At 38.1% G+C, this 22470-nt stretch overlaps 1 protein-coding gene across 1 annotated transcript in view; it reads left to right on the forward strand.

Annotated features, from left to right (window-relative positions):
• The window catches only part of LOC128688212 (uncharacterized), a 199318-nt gene that overhangs the window by 51304 nt on the left and 125544 nt on the right, over positions 1-22470 (forward strand). Inside the window, exons 3-5 of the mRNA XM_070089638.1 lie at positions 3828-3950; positions 14616-14769; positions 19653-19761. Coding sequence (XP_069945739.1) covers positions 3828-3950; positions 14616-14769; positions 19653-19761 — 386 coding nt within the window. The remainder of the gene's footprint in view (positions 1-3827; positions 3951-14615; positions 14770-19652; positions 19762-22470) is intronic.

Consider the following 22470-nt stretch of genomic DNA (forward strand, 5'->3'; position numbering starts at 1 on the left):
TATGAGTTTTTTATTCTCACAAAAAATAGAAGATTTACTGTTATACTGTATTAGTATAGAAATGGTATAAATAATATCAGTGCACTTGTGAAAGAATATTAGACTCACCAGTTGACGTGTATTGGACACTTGGCATGATTTGTTTACTTTTGAAATTTGGTAAAAGTCAAACATTTCTGCTAATATGAGCTCAATTTCAAGGTACTTTTCATTATGAAACCAATCAAAATCATCTCACTTTATGTAATATGTCTTCCAGTCTATAAAATGAGACCAGAAAAACTAGAATACAGCCATAAATACTGTATGAAAATACACTGCAAAGTCACCGTTTTAAACCAAAAACACGGTCAGTTTTTTTTTTCTCATTGTGCACTGTGTGCTGCAGGATTTTTTTTATACTGCGCACACTGACCACATAGACCCATTCTTTCATATGTAGGCCTACCAGCTTTCTCTCACTAGATTTGAAGGTGCTACAATTTAGGCGTACTAGTACGTCAATAACCCTAGTGCGTAAGCCGTACTAGTGCGTTGGAAACCCTGAAAGGGTTAAATTACATTCACTTGTAAGACGAAGAATGAGGGGGGACATGATCGAAGTGTATAAGTGGAAGATGGGTATTAATCTGTAAACGGTCCAAGCAGATCTACGTTCACATGTGTAATGCTCCAAAAGTAGATCTACGTTTTTTTTACATATTTTCAAATATAACAAAAAAAAAAAAGTAGATCAAGTTATTTTACACATTTTGAAATGTAAAAAAGAAAAAAGATCTACTTTTTTACATACTTTCAAATGTTGAAAAAACGTATATATACGTTTGGACCGTTTACGGGTTAACAAAGGGGATATAAATAAGGTTTTGAGGATATCCTTTTAAGAAAGAACCCACAATAATGTATTCAAATTAGATTAAAGTTTAGATTTTGAAAGGATATAGGGAAGTATTGGTTTGGAAATTGGGTACAGGGCCTCCATCACAAATCCGGCACATCATTGGAACCTAAAGTGTGCCGGATTACCGAGTTTGCCGAATTACAGAGTGGTTAGGTTAGAATACACTTAATAAAATTAACCAGCTTGACTTGCACAGTTCATTGAACATTGGAAAAATTCGAACATTTCCACTACTTTGAGCTCAATTTCAAGGTACTTTTCGTCATGACAGCAATCAAAATCATGTCTATTTCTGTAATACATCTTCCATCCTATCAAATGAGTCCAAAAAAATGAGAATACAACCATAAAAACCATACGAAAATATACTGCAAAGAGGCGGCTAATGGCTGAGAAGTTAACTTCCTTATTTATTGTCCGTCTTTTTTATTTTTGTTGTACGTTAAGGAGCATCTTTCCATCATACATTGCCCAAGTTTCAGTGAAATAGCCCAACAAACAACCGAGAAAAATTTTTTTACCAAAAATCATATATGGCATGCCTAAGCCAGGTACTGGAAATAAGTCACTTTGTCTGGCTTTTCTGGGTTATCCCAGGTTCTCTATACGTACATACACTGCTGTGTATGATAATCTATGTAACTGTATTTGTGTATACCTGAATAAACTTATTTACTTCTAGTCTGTCAACTGAGTACAAGAAACTGCCCATTCACTTATTTCAACTACCCAATAAAGTGGTCAGAAATTGGCAATTTGGCTGATTTCACACAAATTTCAACAGATGCCAGTTTCAAAATAGGATCCAGAATAAACAATGCAGACATTCCTGGCACTAAAATAACATTTTCTCTGTTCATTAGTCACGACTACAGGCCCCTCTTATATTACTCTTGCTTACCATTTGGAATTTTTACTCACAGAAAATAGAAGATTTACTGTTATACAGACTACTGCATTATTGTAATAATTGTATAAATAATGTCAAGCCGTTCTTGACTCCGTACTGGAATTTGGACTTGCAGGTGGACAGGTATTGGACGGTGACGTCATTTGTTTACTCTTGAGCTTCGCTAAAGAATAGAACATTTTCGCTACTGTGAGCACAATTTCAAGATACTTTTCGTCATGAAAGCAATCAAAATCATATCTATTTCTGTAATATATCTTTCATTCTATCAATTGAGACCGAAAAAATAACAACCATACAAAAATATACCGCTAAGCGGCCGCTAATGGCTGAGAAGTGAACTCTGCTATTCATGGTCTGATTTCTTTCATTTTTGGTGTACGTGAAGAAGTATATTTCCATCATACATTGCCCAAGTTTGAATAAGATAACCCAACAAACAACTGAGAAAATAATATAATAATAATAATAATAATAATAATAATAATAATATCTTTATTTACTACACATACATGTACAAGGTATACAGGCCTAGCTGACATCAGTGACATACTACTGTATAGAAAGGCTCTTGTTATGCTGAGTATTTCAAGAAAATTAGGTCAGTGTCCCAGGATAACACCCACACTAGTCAACTAACACCCAGGTATCCATTTACTGAAGGGTACACATAGACAACAGGTGTAAAGAAACACACCTAATGTTTCTACCCTGGCTGGGAATCGAATATTTACCAAAAATCATATATGGCTAATCCAAGCCAGGTACTAAAAGTAAGCCACGTTGACTTTTTTGGGGTTATCCTAGGTTCTCTACACATATGCTGCTATGTGTGATAATCTATAGAGAAAATAACTTTTTTGTTTCATGTTTATGGTGGAGTACGAGTGTATATCATAGCCCTGTGCTATACTCTGTTTTCTCTAATATAAGCCCCCAAGACAAGGATAGGAGAATGGTATTTGTTTACCATATCCTCTTCATAACTCTGTCGAACTGCTCGGTGTTATGCCAAATATTATTCATTCTGGAGTATTTAACATGTTTTATGTTATTTATATTGTTTCTTATGTCATATTAGATCAATTGTGTCAGGCAAATAAGCTGTAGTGTTGATATTAGCATAATAATAAAGCATATTCTCCTGCTTCATGAGACTGAGCTCATGACAACCGACAGTGGCTTCAAAGCCACCTTATCTTTAATGGATAATGTACTGTGTAAGTGCTTTACATAATGAGAAGCATTTCTTTTATTCATTGGAACCATGGCTAGGGCTAAAAGTAAGCAGGTTAAAACAATAAATGGAGAAAAAGAAATTGGAATGACTTATACAGCAAGTAGCGCCACCAAACAGTACCAGCAAGTTGGTGTGGCAATCCTGGAAATTAGAAGTTATGCTAGCCAAAATTAGTGCCGAATAACTGAAGGAACCGAATAACTGATTGCCGGATTTGTGATGGCGGACGTGTAGTTGATGAGTGGAACAGTCTGCCTAGTAGGGTTATTGAAGCTAAAACGTTGGGTAGTTTCAAATTTACGTTAGATAAATACATGAGTGAGAGGGGTTGGATTTGAGTGAGACTTGCATAATGAGTAAATAGAATCATCAAAACTTATTTATTGGGTAGCAGTGAAAATTGAGTTGGGCAAATATTTTGTTAGTGGGAAGGATTGTAAAGGACCTGCCTAGTATGGGCCAACAGGTCTGCTGCAGTGTTCCTTCTTTTGTTCTTATGTTCTTATGATAAGATACTCAGGATTGCTTAATTAGACATGGAATCTTTATTCTTAAATTTTTATGTTTTTTTTTCTACAATAAGTGAATTACATGTTTTTTTTTTTTTTATTGATTGTGACTGTATTTAGGATTCATCCTACTTCAGCTTAGTGACATATTATGATGTTCTGCAAATATCATTTCCTTTAAGCCATAAGGAAATCTTTTACATCCCCCCCCCCTCCCCCATACCCTCTCTTTAGCATGAAGTACTGAAAATTTTAATATTTCCACAGGTGGAGGCAGTTTATCGTGAAGGAATAGTTCGTCTGTCAACCAATTGTGCAAATGAGGCAGCAAAAAGGAAAGTGAAAGTATATCTGGAAGTCTCCGCTGGAAACATGTTCTCTGATGAAAAGGTAATGAGCATGTATGTGGAGACTAAAATTTCAAACGAGTTGAAGTAATGATAATTGAATGGATGTGTATACAAGTAAACTCAGTGTTATATGCCATCTTGTCAGGGGTGAAAGGGAGTGCTTAGGAAAAGTTGCAAATAAGAAACTTGGCCTAGAGTTGGTAGTTAATGTGAACTACCAGTATTTTCATTATACATAAGAACATAAGAAAGAAGGAACGCTACAGAAGGCCTACTGGCTCATGCAAGGCAGGTCCAAGTCTCCCCCAACCTAGTCAGGTCAGGTCACATTCACTTAAGGAGTACAGCATCTGACCTAGTAGCACAAGCTAGTCAGGTCCAACTCTCACTCACCTGCACCCACTCATGCATTTATCTAACCTATCTTTAAAACTACACAACGTTTTAGCCTCTATAACTGTACTCAGGAGCTTACTCCACTCATCCACAACTCTATTACCAAACCAGTGCTTTCCTATATCCTTCCTGAATCAGAATTTTTCCAACTTAAAGCCATTGCTGTGAGTCCTGTCTAGGCTAGATATTTTTAGCACGCTATTTACATCCCCTTTATTTATTCCTGGCTTCCACTTATACACCTCATTCATATCCCCCCTAATTCTATGCCTTTCTAGAGAGTGCAGATTCAGGGCCCTCAGTCTGTCCTCATAGGAAAGATTTCTGATGCATGGGATCAACTTTGTACATTTTCCAGAACATTTTCCGTTCTGTAATACAGTGACCAAAACTGTGCAGCATAAATTTTTGTATCACTGAATATATCTTTGCTTAGTTAATCTTAAGTAAATTTTAAGCCTGCCCATAATGCTCTGCATACAAGGGGCTTTGGCATGCTGCACTTTGAAAAATTGTATTCCTTATACTTCTCTGTATCATGTTCAAATTAATAAATAAATCAATAAATGAGGCCTAACCAAGGATATATAGAGTTGAAGAACAACCCGAGGACTCCTATTATTTATGCTTCTCAATATGAAGCCAAGGATTCTGTTCGCTTTATTGCGAACACTTATGCACTGTTGTCTTGGTTTTAGATTACTGCTAACCAGAACTCCCAAATCATTTTTGCAGTCAGCAATATTAAGATCTACATTATTTAGTTTATATGTGGCATGGTTATTTACCTGTCCAGTGTTTAGAACTTTGAATTTGTGTATATTAAACTGTATCTGCCACTTCTCCAACCACTGCATCAGTCTATTCAAATCTTCCTGGAGTGCTCTAATGTCCTTGTCAGAATGAATACGACAGCCTGTTTTGGTGTCATCAGCAAACTTGCTAATGTCGCTATTTATTCCCTCATCTGTGTTGTTTATGTAGATTGTGAACAACAAGGGTCCCAACACTGACCTCTATGGAATACCGCTCATGACACTTCCCCACTCTGATTTCTCCCCATTTGTGCAAACACACTGCTGCCTATTTGTCAGCCATGCCTCTATCCAGGAAAAAATTTCTCCTATATAGTGTGCCTTAATTTTCCTCAATAGTATCTGATGTGGGAATCTGTCACATCTTACTGAAGTTCATATACACAATATCATTCATTACCATGATCTACCTCCTCAAATACCTTAGTGAAAGAAGTTAATAAATTTGTAAGGCAGGAACACCCTTTTGTAATACACAAATAACCCGCACATAAAAGAGAGAAGCTTACGACGACGTTTCGGTCCGACTTGGACCATTGACAAAGGTGACTTTGTCAATGGTCCAAGTCGGACCGAAACGTCGTCGTAAGCTTCTCTCTTTTATGTGCGGGTTATTTGTGTATTGTTCCAGTCACGGTATTGTGCCTTTTTGTTACCCTTTTGTAAAACCGTGCTGAAATTCGTTGATTAATTTATGCTTTTCAAGATGGCTACGAATTACCTTGGTAATTATTGATTTCATAAATTTTCCCACTCTAGAGGTTAGGCTTATTGGTCTATAGTTCGAAGCTAAGGACCTGTCACCTGCTTTGAAAATAGGTATCACATTTGCCGTTTTCCACTTATCTGGCACCATGCCAGTTTGTAGTGATACGTTGAAAAGATTAGCCAAAGGTTTGCTAAGCTCCTCTTTACATTCTTTTAGAACCCTTGCATACAGTTCATCAGGGCCTGGGGATTTGTTAGGTTTTAATTTATCTATTTGTCTAAGGACTGTCACTTGTGACCCTAATCGTGCATAGTTTACTATCATCCTGTTCTACGTAATTTACTATTTCTGGAATATCGCTAGTATCTTCCTGTGTAAAAACTGAGGGAAAGTAAGTGTTAAAAATTCTACTCATTTCCTTATCACTGTATGCGAGCTGACCCGAGTGACTTTTGAGTGGGCCTATCTTGTCCCTAATCTTACTTCTGTATACCTGAAAGAATTCTTTTGGGTTAGTCTCTGATTCTCTTGCAACTTTACCCTCATAATCTCTCTTTGCTTTTCTTATTCCCTTTTTTTATTTCTAACTGAATATATTGATTTCCTAACTGCCCCTCTCTTCTTTTGATTTGCTTATATATGCCTCTCTTTTGACCAGTGAGATGTTTTAATCCATTGTTCATCCATTTAGGATCACTTTTGTTTGATCTGATTTCCCTATTTGGAACATAAGTTGTCTGAGCAGCTAGAACTATGCTCTGGAAAATATCATATCAGCATCCATCACCACCTACCTTACCTATAGTCAGGTCATTCCAGTTCAGCCTACCCAGGTAATTTTTCAGTCCTATGAAATCAGCCAAACGGAAGTCGGGGACAGAGACTTGATTGCCATTATTAGGGTAATTCTATGATGTATTAAAACTGAGTGATTTGTGATCACTTTCCCCAATCTCATCATTAACGTCAAGATTATTAATTAGCAATTCCCTACTGGCAAGAACCAAGTCAAGTAGGTTTTTTCCTCTAGTTGATTCTGTCACAAACTGTTTTAAAAAACAATCCTGAATCATATCAAGAAAGTCACTTGACTTTAAATTTCCTGTCAAATTGCTCTAGTCAGTTTGTCTAAAGTTGAAATCTCCCATTAGCACAACATTTTCATACATAGATGCCTTATGAATTTTGTCCCATAGAAGTTTACTTCACCCCCTATCAAGATTTGGGGGCCTATAAATCACACCCAAAATTAGTTTTTCACGGCCCTTGAGAAGCTGTAACCAAACAGATTCAGTGGCTGATGGCTTCAAATTTTTTATCTTGTCTAACACAACAATTTAAATTCTCTGACATACATCGCTACTTCACACCCTTCCTGTTGACCCTATCAGTGTGGAATAATTTATAGCCTTGTATGTGACAACCTGCAGGCATGACTCACGAAATCGTAATGACACTATTGCAAACAAACCATACCACGGATGGGATTAGAACCCGCAATCAGAGAGTCTCAAAACTTCAGACCGTCGTTTTTTTCCTGCAGGCATCTCTCTTTCAGATTGAGCCAGGTCTCTGTTATAGCAATAATATCTGTTTCCTGCACTTGCAATTAATCTTGGCTCCTCTCTTATTTTTTATGCTCCTGCTATTATAGTAAACCTTTAGGGAGCTAGTTTCTTGCTGCCCTCTGCTGTCTCCCTTTGTTTGCTGGCCTGATCCATTGTCTTTATTTTTAACTTTGTTGAATGTCTTTTATACATTTACCTGTTTTCAACCCTAGTGTTGCAACCTGACTGTTTCTCACACACACCCATACCTCTGTCTTCTATCAGTTTAAAATCCTAGACATGTCACCAATGGCCCTCTCGATCGAGTTCACACGTGCTACCACCCCTGCCCCAGAGAGATGTACCCCATCCATTGCATACATTTTTATTTTTTTATTATCACACTGGCCGATTCCCACCAAGGCAGGGTGGCCCGAAAAAGAAAAACTTTCACCATCATTCACTCCATCACTGTCTTGCCAGAAGGGTGCTTTACACTACAGTTTTTAAACTGCAACATTAACACCCCTCCTTCAGAGTGCAGGCACTGTACTTCCCATCTCCAGGACTCAAGTCCGGCCTGCCGGTTTCCCTGAATCCCTTCATAAATGTTACTTTGCTCACACTCCAACAGCACGTCAAGTATTAAAAACCATTTGTCTCCATTCACTCCTATCAAACACGCTCACGCATGCCTGCTGGAAGTCCAAGCCCCTCGCACACAAAACCTCCTTTACCCCCTCCCTCCAACCCTTCCTAGGCCGACCCCTACCCCGCCTTCCTTCCACTACAGACTGATACACTCTTGAAGTCATTCTGTTTCGCTCCATTCTCTCTACATGTCCGAACCACCTCAACAACCCTTCCTCAGCCCTCTGGACAACAGTTTTGGTAATCCCGCACCTCCTCCTAACTTCCAAACTACGAATTCTCTGCATTATATTCACACCACACATTGCCCTCAGACATGACATCTCCACTGCCTCCAGCCTTCTCCTCGCTGCAACATTCATCACCCACGCTTCACACCCATATAAGAGCGTTGGTAAAACTATACTCTCCTACATTCCCCTCTTTGCCTCCAAGGACAAAGTTCTTTGTCTCCACAGACTCCTAAGTGCACCACTCACTCTTTTTCCCTCATCAATTCTATGATTCACCTCATCTTTCATAGACCCATCCGCTGACACGTCCACTCCCAAATATCTGAATACGTTCACCTCCTCCATACTCTCTCCCTCCAATCTGATATTCAATCTTTCATCACCTAATCTTTTTGTTATCCTCATAACCTTACTCTTTCCTGTATTCACCTTTAATTTTCTTCTTTTGCACACCCTACCAAATTCATCCACCAATCTCTGCAACTTCTCTTCAGAATCTCCCAAGAGCACAGTGTCATCAGCAAAGAGCAGCTGTGACAACTCCCACTTTGTGTGTGATTCTTTATCTTTTAACTCCACGCCTCTTGCCAAGACCCTCGCATTTACTTCTCTTACAACCCCATCTATAAATATATTAAACAACCACGGTGACATCACACATCCTTGTCTAAGGCCTACTTTTACTGGGAAAAAATTTCCCTCTTTCCTACATACTCTAACTTGAGCCTCACTATCCTCGTAAAAACTCTTCACTGCTTTCAGTAACCTACCTCCTACACCATACACTTGCAACATCTGCCACATTGCCCCCCTATCCACCCTGTCATACGCCTTTTCCAAATCCATAAATGCCACAAAGACCTCTTTAGCCTTATCTAAATACTGTTCACTTATATGTTTCACTGTAAACACCTGGTCCACACACCCCCTACCTTTCCTAAAGCCTCCTTGTTCATCTGCTATCCTATTCTCCGTCTTAATCTTAATTCTTTCAATTATAACTCTACCATACACCTTACCAGGTACACTCAACAGACTTATCCCCCTATAATTTTTGCACTCTCTTTTATCCCCTTTGCCTTTATACAAAGGAACTATGCATGCTCTCTGCCAATCCCTAGGTACCTTACCCTCTTCCATACATTTATTAAATAATTGCACCAACCACTCCAAAACTATATCCCCACCTGCTTTTAACATTTCTATCTTTATCCCATCAATCCCGGCTGCCTTACCCCCTTTCATTTTACCTACTGCCTCACGAACTTCCCCCACACTCACAACTGGCTCTTCCTCACTCCTACAAGATGTTATTCCTCCTTGCCCTATACACGAAATCACAGCTTCCCTATCTTCATCAACATTTAACAATACATATGTTTGCCATAAAAGTTGTCCCAGTTATCAATGAATGGGATTGCAAGTTCCTTGCAGTATCTGTCTAGCCAGCAATTTACACCAGTTGCCCTAGACAACCATTTAATGCCCACTCCCCTTCTAGGCAAGATGCTAAGTATGATTGGGACCCCTCCCCTAGACTTAATTAAATTTAAAGCTGACCTGTACTTATCTAGCAGTTCGTCTCTCCTACCGTTCCCAATGTCATTTCCACCAGCACTGAGACAGATAATGGGCTTGTTCCCATTACCTGACATATTATCCAACCTGTTGACTGTCACCAACACCAGCTCCAGGGAAGCACACTCTCTCTCTCTCTCTCTCACCTTCTTTTTCCTGTTACAGAAAGCACGGTCCACATATCTTACCTGTAAGTCACCAACCACAAGAATTTGCTTACCTCTTTTTGTAGGGGAAGTAGTACCTTTACCTTCACTGGCCGCTGAAGTACACTCATCCTGAAGAATAGAGAAGTGATTTCCTACCTTCAAATCTTCTCTTAACTTTCCTTATTTTGATGCTCCTCCCCTAACTGGGAACAACTCGTCACTTGTAGCAGGTGCTGAACTGCACCTCACTGCTGGTAGCCTCATTCCCCTCAACTACTCCAGCCACCTCACACTCACTCCCAAACCCATCAAGGTGAATCTTCAACCTCCTAATTTCCTCCTGGAGAAGCAGGACCTCCTCCTTCAACACTCCAACCTCAGATTTTAAAACACTGCAACAAACCATGGCTTTGTAACCGTACACACTAATCCCTAAGGCAGCTCAAGGCCTGTGACCTCTCGTGACTGGCACATATAAAATATAAATCTATAACACTTAGTCTGACTTGTCCTATCTAGCATTATTCCTGATGCTTACTTCACTGAAGATATTGCTATGCTGTGGTAATGTATCTAAGTATACCTGGAGTTTACCTGGAGAGAGTTCCGGGGGTCAACGCCCCCGTGGCCCGGTCTGTGAGCAGGCCTCCTGGTGGATCAGAGCCTGATCAACCAGGCTGTTGCTGCTGGCTGCATGCAAACCAACGTACGAGCCACAGCCCGGCTGGTCAGGAACCGACTTTAGGTGCTTGTCCAGTGCCAGCTTGAAGACTGCCAGGGGTCTGTTGGTAATCCCCCTTATGTATGCTGGGAGGCAGTTGAACAGTCTCGGGCCCCTGACACTTATTGTATGGTCTCTTAACGTGCTAGTGACACCCCTGCTTTTCATTGGGGGGATGTTGCATCGTCTGCCAAGTCTTTTGCTTTCGTAGCGAGTGATTTTCGTGTGCAAGTTCGGTACTAGTCCCTCTAGGATTTTCCAGGCGTATATAATCATGTATCTCTCCCGCCTGCGTTCCAGGGAATACAGTTTTAGGAACCTCAAGCGCTCCCAGTAATTGAGGTGTTTTATCTCCGTTATGCGCGCCATGAAGGTTCTCTGTACAATATTCCAGCCTAGATAGAACAAGTGACCTGAAGAGTGTCATCATGGGCTTGGCCTCCCTAGTTTTGAAGGTTCTCATTATCCATCCTGTCATTTTTCTAGCAGATGCGATTGATACAATGTTATGGTCCTTGAAGGTGAGATCCTCCGACATGATCACTCCCAGGTCTTTGACGTTGATGTTTCGCTCTATTTTGTGGCCAGAATTTGTTTTGTACTCTGATGAAGATTTAATTTCCTCACGTTTACCATATCTGAGTAATTGAAATTTCTCATCGTTGAACTTCATATTGCTTTCTGCAGCCCACTGAAAGATTCGGTTGATGTCCGCCTGGAGCCTTGCAGTGTCTGCAATGGAAGACACTGTCATGCAGATTCGGGTGTCATCTGCAAAGGAAGACACGGTGCTGTGGCTGACATAAGACAGATTTGAAAGATGTTCACAGAAATACATGAATGGAGTTTAGTCATGTAGAGATTGAAGCTTTCATCTCTACACAAGTCTGGAGCACATACAGTGCTTCCTGACTCACTGCATGTGTGTGTGTTATGCTTATTGTGTTTTGTCTCAGACCTTCATGTCTGGGACTACCTATTTTTGCGTTGTCTATGCCAGGTGTGTATTTTTTTGTTCTCGTGTCTCAATGTGAATTTCTCTAGTTTTGAGATGAAGTTCATAGAGTTTTGGCTCTGGTCTTTCTATGATGTGTATTAACTCTTAAGTGCATGAACCTCTATGTGAGAGGAGCAGCAGCTATTGTTCTATAGTTCATTCTCTTTGTGGGTTACTGGTCCAAGTCGGACAGTTTTCCCCTGCTAAGTGCTGGTTGTTTGCATATTGTTCAAGTCGCAGTATTGTGACTCTTTATTCTTTATTTATGAGAGGTGCCATGCTACTAGCAAAAAGCTGTTGATCTAAGGAATTGGAGCCACTTCTTCCCCCCCCCCCTTTTTTTTTATTCCCCATGTGTTATGACTGCTATGGGTTTAATGCTTCCTGTACATAATTATTCAGGGATGTAATTACATTTTAAGTCATGAGAAAATCACATCAAAGTAGCAGTGAGACTGCAACAATAGAGAGCTTAAAACTAGTCATCCATTATATAGGCAGTGAATTACCATCAGAAGCTTTTCACAGCATTCATTATACCAAAGTTATAAAATGTAGTGGTATCGTGGTTTTGCACATGACAAAAGCTGTGCTCGATAAAATACAAAAAGTTTAGATATATGTACTATTAAGAAGGTTCCTAGAGGTATGAAATAATAGTTGTGATGGAAACAATAAAGGTCCTCATATTGCTTGATGGGAATATAGGAGACATAACCAAACACAGTACAAGATAATAAAGGGATATGAACAAATATAGAATATATGTTTCTTGAAATCCCTGCAGTTTCCTGTGAATTCAGAATTGGCAAATTCTGTACCACTTAAATTCCATTTGTATAATAAATTTGATTTTATATTTGAGCTTGTTTGAGACCATAATTTTAAACACAGATCTTTCTATTATGAATGTCAACATTGACATTCATAATAAAGATTTGGGCATGGCAAATCCAGTGAGCACACTTTTGATTGATAGCCTATGGTTTGTTTTCAATTTAGAGATCATGTACTAAACCAAATAGGCACTGTGAATAATTAAAGCTATTTACTGGAGATCACTTAGGGAGGGGATTACCCCCTCCCCCATGTCCCCCCCCCCTTCCTCTTGATGCTGGGTCATCTTAACATGGTGGTTGGGTTTGTGGTTTGTATCTAGGGGTAGTGGGCCCTCTTCACTGGGAAGGGCACCAATATTCCAATAGGGTGCTTGCCTAAGAACCCAGAATATCTTTTGGCATAATTGGTGAGGATAGTTTCCTTTTTGCTAGGTAGTAGGTTGGTAGACCGCAACCACCCAGGGAGGTACTACCGTCCTGCCAAGTGAGTGTAAAATGAAAGCCTGTAATTGTTTTATATGATGGTAGGATTGCTGGTGTCTTTTGTCTGTCTCATAAACATGCAAAGTTTCAGGTATGTCTTGCTACTTCTACTTACACTTAGGTCACACTACACATACATGTACAAGCATATATATACGCACCCCTCTGGGTTTTCTTCTATTTTCTTTCTAGTTCTTGTTCTTGTTTATTTCCTCTTATCTTCATGGGGAAGTGGAACAGAATGCTTCCTCCGTAAGCCATGTGTGTTGTAAGAGGCGACTAAAATGCTGGGAGCAAGGAGCTAGTAACCCCTTCTCATGTATAAATTACTAAATTTAAAAAAAACTTTTGTTTTTCTTTTTGGGCCACCCCGCCTCAGTGGGATATGGCTGGTATGTTTAAAGAAAGAAAAGTTTCCTTTTTGTCTAAATTTGCACATTGTTTCATGGACATGGATTGTGGAATGTAAAAATTAGATTATGACAACTTGTAGGTTTGCTAGAGTTGTGATTGTGTTTTGTGTAATATGAAAGTGAATTGGTCAAGACAGTAGCAAGTTGGCATTGATAGTGTAAATTTATTACATAATGTTACAGATGGAATGTTGAAAGTGCTGACTAACCAAAAGTGGTGTTTTGTATATACAATAGAACAACTTTAGGAAAAGGGTTTCATAATCAAAGTGCTCGAATTTTGGGATTTACTGTACTGTCTTAAATCGACATTTTTGTATATTGATCTGCGAATTTCCTTTTCCTCCCTAGGTCACATTTAGCTACATATATTACAATATTTCCTGAGAACATGCTCTTTCATGGTGGGTTTAGACAATGTATGTTGGGAATTATTCTAGTAAATAATAGGTCTCTCATTGATGTGTTGCCTTCTCTTGCTCAAGTCGCTTTACTAATGTGCTGATACATTTACTGCTCGTCACATTGAGAAATGTGGCTGAACATGTATTTACTGTTCCAACTTCATTAATAAACCAGTCTCTTTAGAGAGAAAAAAAAATCTTGACATTGGCATTATTAGTGCTGACTTTAAAAAATGATTGATGCACTAGCTTCACTCTGCACCCCATACATATGCTGCTTACTAGGATTACAAAATTTGTATAATAGAAAAACATCATACTAGGAGATTATTATTTAATGAAAACTCACAAACCCATGTTACTGAGTTACTTGTTTAGCAAAATCTCTTGTATTGATTTTTCTGTACATACATCCAGACATCCTGTGAATAGTGAATGTAGTTTGGCTTCATTGTTCTTGTGGGTGTCTTGCTTTTGTAGGACAGGTAACTTAGGGACCCAGGCTTGTTTGGCAGGTTTGTTTTGACTTTTTTTATATTTTACTTGGGATTTTACTTCAACTGTTATGAGTTTTCATCTGCAATATTCATGATGCTATTCTTTAAAGCTTAAGTATTAGCTTGATACTTTTAAATATAAGAGCACAAAAAGAGGAAGATAAACATTATCATCTACTGTAACAATATTCTTAAAAATTCTAGAGATCAGCCAAGTTGGGAGTTTTGTGTTGTACTTCATAAAAATTCCCCTTTACTGTGTTTGTCTTGTAGGTGCCGCACAGAGAGAGTGATGATTGTATCCCTTGGACAGTGACAGCGAAGTGTAAGCTTCAGGTAGAAAAGGAAATGAAGAGTATTCCAGGCCTGAATTGGATTATTGTGCGACCTGCTATAGTGTATGGAGTGTCTGACAAGATGGGCCTTAGTAAGTGAAGAAATTTTGTATTCAAGTTATGGACCAAGACACATTGTAGCTTGAGTAAATGAAGTAGGAGTACTAATTTTGATATTGCAGATGAAATAAAGGCATATTTTCAGAATTTGTAGAAACATCCAATTCTTTATCTGTTTCAAGTTTGAATGAGTGAGTTGGTTGATAGTTGCAAGTGATGTTAAAGCATGGAGATATGTATGGTGATCAGAGGAAATGTATGATTAAGAATGTTAAGCATCTCTGTTGTGTTGCACAATTGATATAGAAGAGATAGAGGAAGTTCTTCATTAACCACTTCACTGTCGAGACCCCTGCTTGCAAACTAGCTCTGTGTTGAATTTAAAAAAAAAAAAAAAAATTCTCATGAAATGATGAGCGAATCTTTTCCCAATGGTAATGAAACCAAAAGTACAAAATTTGATGAAAAACTTGCTGAACTATGCTCTTGTGAAGTTAGTGGTCGTGACGATATTTACGCATCGGTGATTTCGCCCATTTTGAGCCCTATTTTGGGCCAGTTCCATTGTTCCAGTTGACTATATTCATAGCTATTTCACTAGCACTCCTTTTGTTCTATCAATTAAGTACAAGAAAATACCCATTTACTTACTTCAACTACCCAATAAAGTGATCAGAAATTGGTAATTTGGCCAATTTCATACAAAATTCAAGAAAGGTCAATTTCAAAATAGGGTCCAGAATAAACAATGCAAACATTCCTAGCACTAAAATAACATTTTTCTCTGTTCATTAGTCACGTCTTCAGGCCCCTCTTATATTACGCTTGCTTTCCTTTTTGAATTTTTCTTCACACAAAAAATAGAAGATTTACTGTTATGCAGATTACTGCATTATTGTAAAAATGGTATAAATAATATCAGTGCATTAGTGAAAGCATATTAGACCCACCAGTTGATGTGTATAGGACACATGATGTGATTTGTTTACTCTTGAACATTGTCAAAAATTGAATATTTCTGCTACTTTGAGCTCACTTTCAAGCTACTTTTATTCTGTAAATCATTCAGAATCATCTCTGTTTCTGTAATATATCTCCCATTCTGTCCAGTGAGACAAGAAAACGAGAATACAACCATAAATGCCATATGAAAATACACTGCAAAGTCGATGTTTTAAACCAAAAACATGGTCGCAGTTTTTTCTCGTGCACTGCATGCTGAAGGATTTTTTTTATACTGCACACACTGACCACTCAGACCCATTCTCTAATATGTAGGCCTACCATCTATCTCCCGCAAGATTGGAGGCCGCTAGAATTTTTGCATAGTATTACAGGACCGACACTGGCTTCAAAACCGTAGCATTATGGGACCGACAGTGAAAGGGTTAATTAATTGGAAAGAGAAAAAATAAATCCCATTGATGCAGAGTAGAGGAGGAGTGATAGTGGGTGAAAGGAGAGAGAATTTCTTTTAATATATAAGTTGTTTCTCATCAAGGCAGGGTGACCACCCCCTCAAAGAAGTTAATTCAGTCACCATATAAAGTATTAGGAAAATCAGTGAATGAGAGCCGGGAATAAAACTGAATTGAGAATCTAGAAGAATATAAAGCTATTTTGGAAACAAATAGAAAAGTAGCGGTAGTGAGTGGCAGTAAGTGTGGAGGCATTGTAATTAGTGACAGAAAAGTTGTGGGAATAGTAGTAAGTGTTTATGCATCAGGAAGTGAAAGGAATGTAGAGAAGGGAGTGAAGGATTTTGTGATTTAAGTAGATATTTACAGAGTTTTAAACCAAGTGAGAGACTAATTGCTGTAGGAGATCTAAATACTAGAGAGAAACTTGTTAAAGGCATAGTAAAAATGTCTGAAGAACCAGGAGTAAATGACAATGGGCCACCTTTATTTAAATTGCTGTAGAAAGTTTTGGTAATAGGTAGTGTGTTTTATGAGGTTATAAATAAATATGAAGTGCCTAATAACAATAGTTTGGTAGAATAAGCATTGTTGGATAAAAGGCTGGTGGACAGACACCTGTATGTGTGTGTATTTAGAGTAGTGATTGATATGTCAAATCATTATTTAGTAGTAGCTACTTTAAGAGGTAAATGGAATACAACAATTAGTGTATGAACTAAAGGGGATAGTGAAATGAGCAGCTGTTGGGTGAGGCAGAGGTTTGTGGTTATAGAGAGTGTGGCTGGGAATAAGAATGATATATTAATGGTTTTACAGGACAAAAAAGTTAGCACATCAGAGGTTTTTACAATGAAATTGATATGCACAGGTTGGAAAGAACAGTTCATTGAATTATCAGGTACCATAGTACATATGGAGAAGAAATATGATAAATTTATTTTCCAAGAAGATACATTAGCTGCAAAGGTATTGTAGGTTTAGTGATTATTTCTTGCATGGAAAAACGAGCCACATTTATGCAAAGCACTTAGTGCAGATTTAAGCCAGGGCTAAATACTACTAGAGAGATTGGGTGAATCATTACCAGCAAGTTTTGGGAGCATAAGGTTTAGTGCTATTCCCAGGAGTATAATACTTCTATATCATAACCAGAAGCACGAGAACGAGTAATATTGAATGTTTCCTTCTGTGGGTCACCCTTCCTTTGTAACAAATGGCAGATTTCTTAACCCTTAAATGGTCCAAACGTATATATACGTTTTTTCAACATTTGAAAGTATGTAAAAAAAAATGTAGATCTTTTTTCTTGTTTTACATTTAAAAATGTGTAAAAAAACTTTTATCTACATTTTTTTTTAGTTATTTTTGAAAATATGTAAAAAAACGTAGATCTACTTTTGGAGCACTACGGATTTGAACGTCGATCTCTTTGGACCGTTTAAGGGTTAAAAAAAAAAAAAGTAGCAGGTTATTTAGTAGTGAATCAATTATTAGCATTTTTGAGATCTTTAACCCTTTCAGGGTCCGTCCCGTAGATCTACGGCTTTACGTTCAGGGTCCAAACCGTAGATCTACGCCATGAGCTCAGCTCACTCTGATAAACTGTGAGTGGTACATTTGGGCCTAGATATGAGAGAATACATCTATGTGGTATATGTGCACCACATAAAACAGATCCTGCAGCACACTGTGTATAATGAGAGAAAAAAATGAAATCATGATTTTTCGATTAAAACAGCAACTTTGCAGTGTTTCTTCGTATGTTTTTTATAGTTGTATTTGCGATTTCTTGGTCTCATTTGATAGAATGGAAGACATATTACAGAAATAGAGATGATTTTGATTGGTTTTAGCACTGGAAATGGCTTGAAACTGAGCTCAAAGTAGCGGAAATGTTAAATTTTTGCCGATATTCAAGAGTAAACAAACGACCTCACACATCTAATACACGTCAGCTGGTGGGTCTAATATACATTCACAAATATGGTGATGATATTTATACAATTATTACAGTATTGCATAACAGTAAATCTTCTATTTTTTGGTGTGAATAAAAATTCATTATGTGAATAAAAAATCAAAATGGAATTTATTTGTAAAGCCTCAAAACATAACTAATGAACAGAGGAAATGTTAGTTTAGTGCCAGGAATGCCTGCATTGTTCATTCTGGACCCTATTTTGAAATTGGAATATTTTGAACTTCGTGTTAAATTGGCCAAATTAACAATTTCCAATCACTTTATTTTGTAGTTGAAACAGTTGACTTGGCGATTTCTTGTGCTCAATCGATAGAATAGAAGTAATACTAGTGAAATAGCTAAGAATTTGGTTGATTAGAATAATGTAATTGGCCTAAAATGGGAGTCAAAGTCGGCAAAATCGCCGATTCGTAAATATCGCTGACACATCAAAATTCGCGAGAGCATAATTTCGTCAATTTTCCACCAAATTTCGTACTTTTTGTTTTATTACCTTCACAAAAAGATTCTCTACGATTTCATAAGAAAAAATAACAAATTTTTTTTTTGAAAATTCTTGGACACTGGTGCGTGACTCCAGATTTGGGCCTTGGACCCTGAAAGGGTTAATGTGGAGTTTGTTGCTACTGAGTGTGGAAGGTATTCTGAATAAATGGATGTCACTCATTGTCTTAAACCCTCTGACTGGAATACTTTTCAATCTTTTCTGTACGAATGCCTCCCCAGGGAAGTGGGCTAACAATGATGGATCAAAATATTGAGGGAGAATTATACATTCCTTAAGAATTTTAACTCAATTTAAAGGGCAGTGAAGTTAAAAAAAAAAAAAAAAAAAAAAAAGGGGGGGGGAGGCAAAAGAAAAAAAATTTATAAAAGATAGTCAATTTTTTTCCTGCTATCTCTCAGGGACATTTCTAACTATGTTAGTTCAGGTTATGGCTTAAATTTGATTTCTTAAATGGGTGTATTACTTCTTCAGTGTATTGGAATTTTACTAAGTGTTTAGAGCATTTTATCTACAGGTTTACATTCATTAGAAACTGTTACAATAGCCTATATCAGCGGTTCTCAACCAGGATGCCTCACCCCACCTTCCCAGGATGGGAGGACAAGAGTAATTTCCAGGGTGAGCATGAACCCAAAACAAAAACAAGGAATGTTCTTCCGTTATATGTTGTATATTTGTGATTTGCTCCATGAACAGTCATTTTTGAATAGTTAAAAATAATAGTTAAGTATGAAAATGAGTTTCTTAATTTTCCTATTTAAGTGAAGTTTCTTATACATTTAGAATTTTATATGTAGGAAGGAAGGAGGACATGGAAATGAGGACTTGCTGTGTTAAGGGTACCACCCAAAATAGGTTAAGAGCCACTGGTCTATACCATTGTTGTGTATACCATGTCCTTTCATAGAAAGGAGACCTGAAAATATTCTCTTATCTTTTATTACTCTCCATCTGTTTTTGTCTATATGATCCGACCTATTCAGGAAACATAATTTTCTATTGCAGCTCCACGTTTGGTATTTGGAGGTGTGTATCGCTATCTTAATGAGACGATGAAAATGTTATGGGATGAAAATCTTCGAATCAACACTGTTCATGTGGTGGATATGGCAAGGTAATATTTGCAAATTTGCTGTTTTGTTTGTTAGTGACCTCAGCTTCACTGTTGGATGCTCATAGGGATGATTATCAGTTTTATGTTGATGTTACACAGGTGGGTTCTGAACTTGGAAGATGCAAAACTGTTTTGCATCTTCCAAAGTCATCCTATTTTGCTTCATTCTCCCAAAATGTCTAAACCACCTCAGTAACACCACTTCAGCTTTCTGGATAATACTTCAGTAACTCTGCACCACCTCTTCATCTCCAAACTACAGATTCTCTGCATAATATTCACACCACACATTACCCTCAGACATGACATCTCCACAGCCTCCAGTCTCCTCACTGGAACTCATGCTTCACATCCACATAGTAGTGTTGGAACTACTGAACTTGAATACATTTCCCTCTTTGCTGCCATGGATAATGTTTTGTGTCTACAGGTTCCTCTCCATCATTCATTCTATCATTGTCTTGCCAGAGGTGTACTGACATTATAAATAGATGACCTTCGAACTCGACACCTTCAACCCTCCTTCAGATTTATGGCACTGTACTTCTCACCTCAAGTCCAGCAAACCAGTTTCCCTGTAATTTTTTTTCTTTCTCCTCTCAAACTGGCTGTATCCCACTGAGTCAGGGTGACCTGAAAACAAAAACCTAATGAAAAGTTTTTCTTTTTAAATTTAGGTAGTAGGTTGGTAGACAGCAACCACCCAGGGAAGTACTACCATCCTGCCAGATGACTGTGAAACAGAAACCTGTCACTGTTTTACATGATGGTAGGATTGCTGGTGTCTTTTTCTGTCTCATAAACATGCTGGATAACAGGGATATCTTGCTAGTCCTACTTACACTTTGGTCACACTTCACAGACGCACACATGCATATATATACACATACATCTAGGTTTTTCTCCTTTTTCTAAATAGCTCTTGTTCTTCTTTATTTCTTTTGTTGTCCATGGGAAAGTGGAAAAGAATCTTTCCTTCGTAAGCCATGCGTGTCATATGAGGCGACTAAAATGCCGGGAGCAATGGGCTAGTAACCCCTTCTCCTGTAAACATTTACTAAAAAAGAGAAGAAAAACTTAATGAAACTGGGATGCTTCAATGTGCGTGGATGTAGTGCGGATGACAAGAAACAGATGATTGCTGATGTTATGAATGAAACAAAGCTGAAGGGGGTAGGGCAGTTTCGGTGGGGAGAAATAAATGCGATTAAATCTGGAGTATCTGAGAGAGTTAGAGCTAAGGAAGGGGTAGCAGTAATGTTGAAGGATCAGTTATGGAAGGAGAAAAGAGAATATGAATTTGTAAATTCAAGGATTATGTGGATTAAAGTAAAGGTTGGATGTGGAAAGTGGGTCATAATAAGCGTGTATGCACCTGGAGAAGAGAGGAATGTAGAGGAGAGAGAGAGATTTTGGGAGATGTTAAGTGAATGTATAGGAGCCTTTGAACCAAGTGAGAGAGTAATTGTGGTAGGGGACCTGAATGCTAAAGTAGGAGAAACTTTTAGAGAGGGTGTGGTAGGTAAGTTTGGGGTGCCAGGTGTAAATGATAATGGGAGCCCTTTGATTGAACTTTGTATAGAAAGGGGTTTAGTTATAGGTAATACATATTTTAAGAAAAAGAGGATAAACAAGTATACAAAATATGATGTAGGGCAAAATGACAGTAGTTTATTGGATTATGTATTGGTAGATAAGACTGTTGAGTAGACTTCAGGATGTACATGTTTATAGAGGGGCCACAGATATATCAGATCACTTTTTAGTTGTAGCTACAGTGAGAGTAAAAGGTAGATGGGATACAAGGAGAATAGAAGCATCAGGTAAGGGAGAGGTGAAGGTTTATAAACTAAAAGAGGAGGCAGTTATGGTAAGATATAAACAACTATTGGAGGATAGATGGGCTAATGAGAGCATAGGCAGTGGGGTCGAAGACGTATAGGGTAGGTTTAAAAATGTAGTGTTAATGTTCATCAGAAGTTTGTGGTTACAGGAAAGTTGGTGCGGGAGGGAAGAGGAGCGATTGGTGGGAGAGCAGTAAGGGAGAAAAAGTTAGCATATGAGAAGTTTTTACAAAGTAGAAGTGATGCAAGGAGGGAAGAGTATATGGAGAAAAAGAGAGAGGTTAAGAGAGTGGTGAAGCAATGTAAAAAGAGAGCAAATGAGAGAGTGGGTGAGATGTTATCAACAAATTTTGTTGAAAATAAGAAAAAGTTTTGGAGTGAGATTAACAAGTTAAGGAAGACTAGAGAACAAATGGATTTGTCAGTTAAAAACAGGAGAGGAGAGTTATTAAATGGAGAGTTAGAGGTATTGGGAAGATGGAGGGAATATTTTGAGGAACTGTTCAATGTTGATGAAGATAGGAAAGCTGTGATTTCGTGTATAGGGCAAGGAGGAATAACATCTTGTAGGAGTGAGGAAGAGCCAGTTCTGAGTGTGGGGGAAGTTCATGAGGCAGTAGGTAAAATGAAAGGGGGTAAGGCAGCCGGGATTGATGGGATGAAGATAGAAATGTTAAAAGCAGGTGGGGATGTAGCTTTGGAGTGGTTGGTGCTATTACAGGTCTCCCTCAACATTTGCGAGGGTTAGGGGATCAAGAGCCTCGCGAATGTTGAAAAACCATGAATGTTTGGTACCCCAATGTATTGTAGGGAAATATAATACAATGTTGCTTCCTTAACTTGTTGAACCATGAATAATCATAAA

This window comes from Cherax quadricarinatus, chromosome 2 (assembly GCF_038502225.1).
Source record: "Cherax quadricarinatus isolate ZL_2023a chromosome 2, ASM3850222v1, whole genome shotgun sequence".
Taxonomy (NCBI): Eukaryota; Metazoa; Arthropoda; class Malacostraca; order Decapoda; family Parastacidae; genus Cherax; species Cherax quadricarinatus.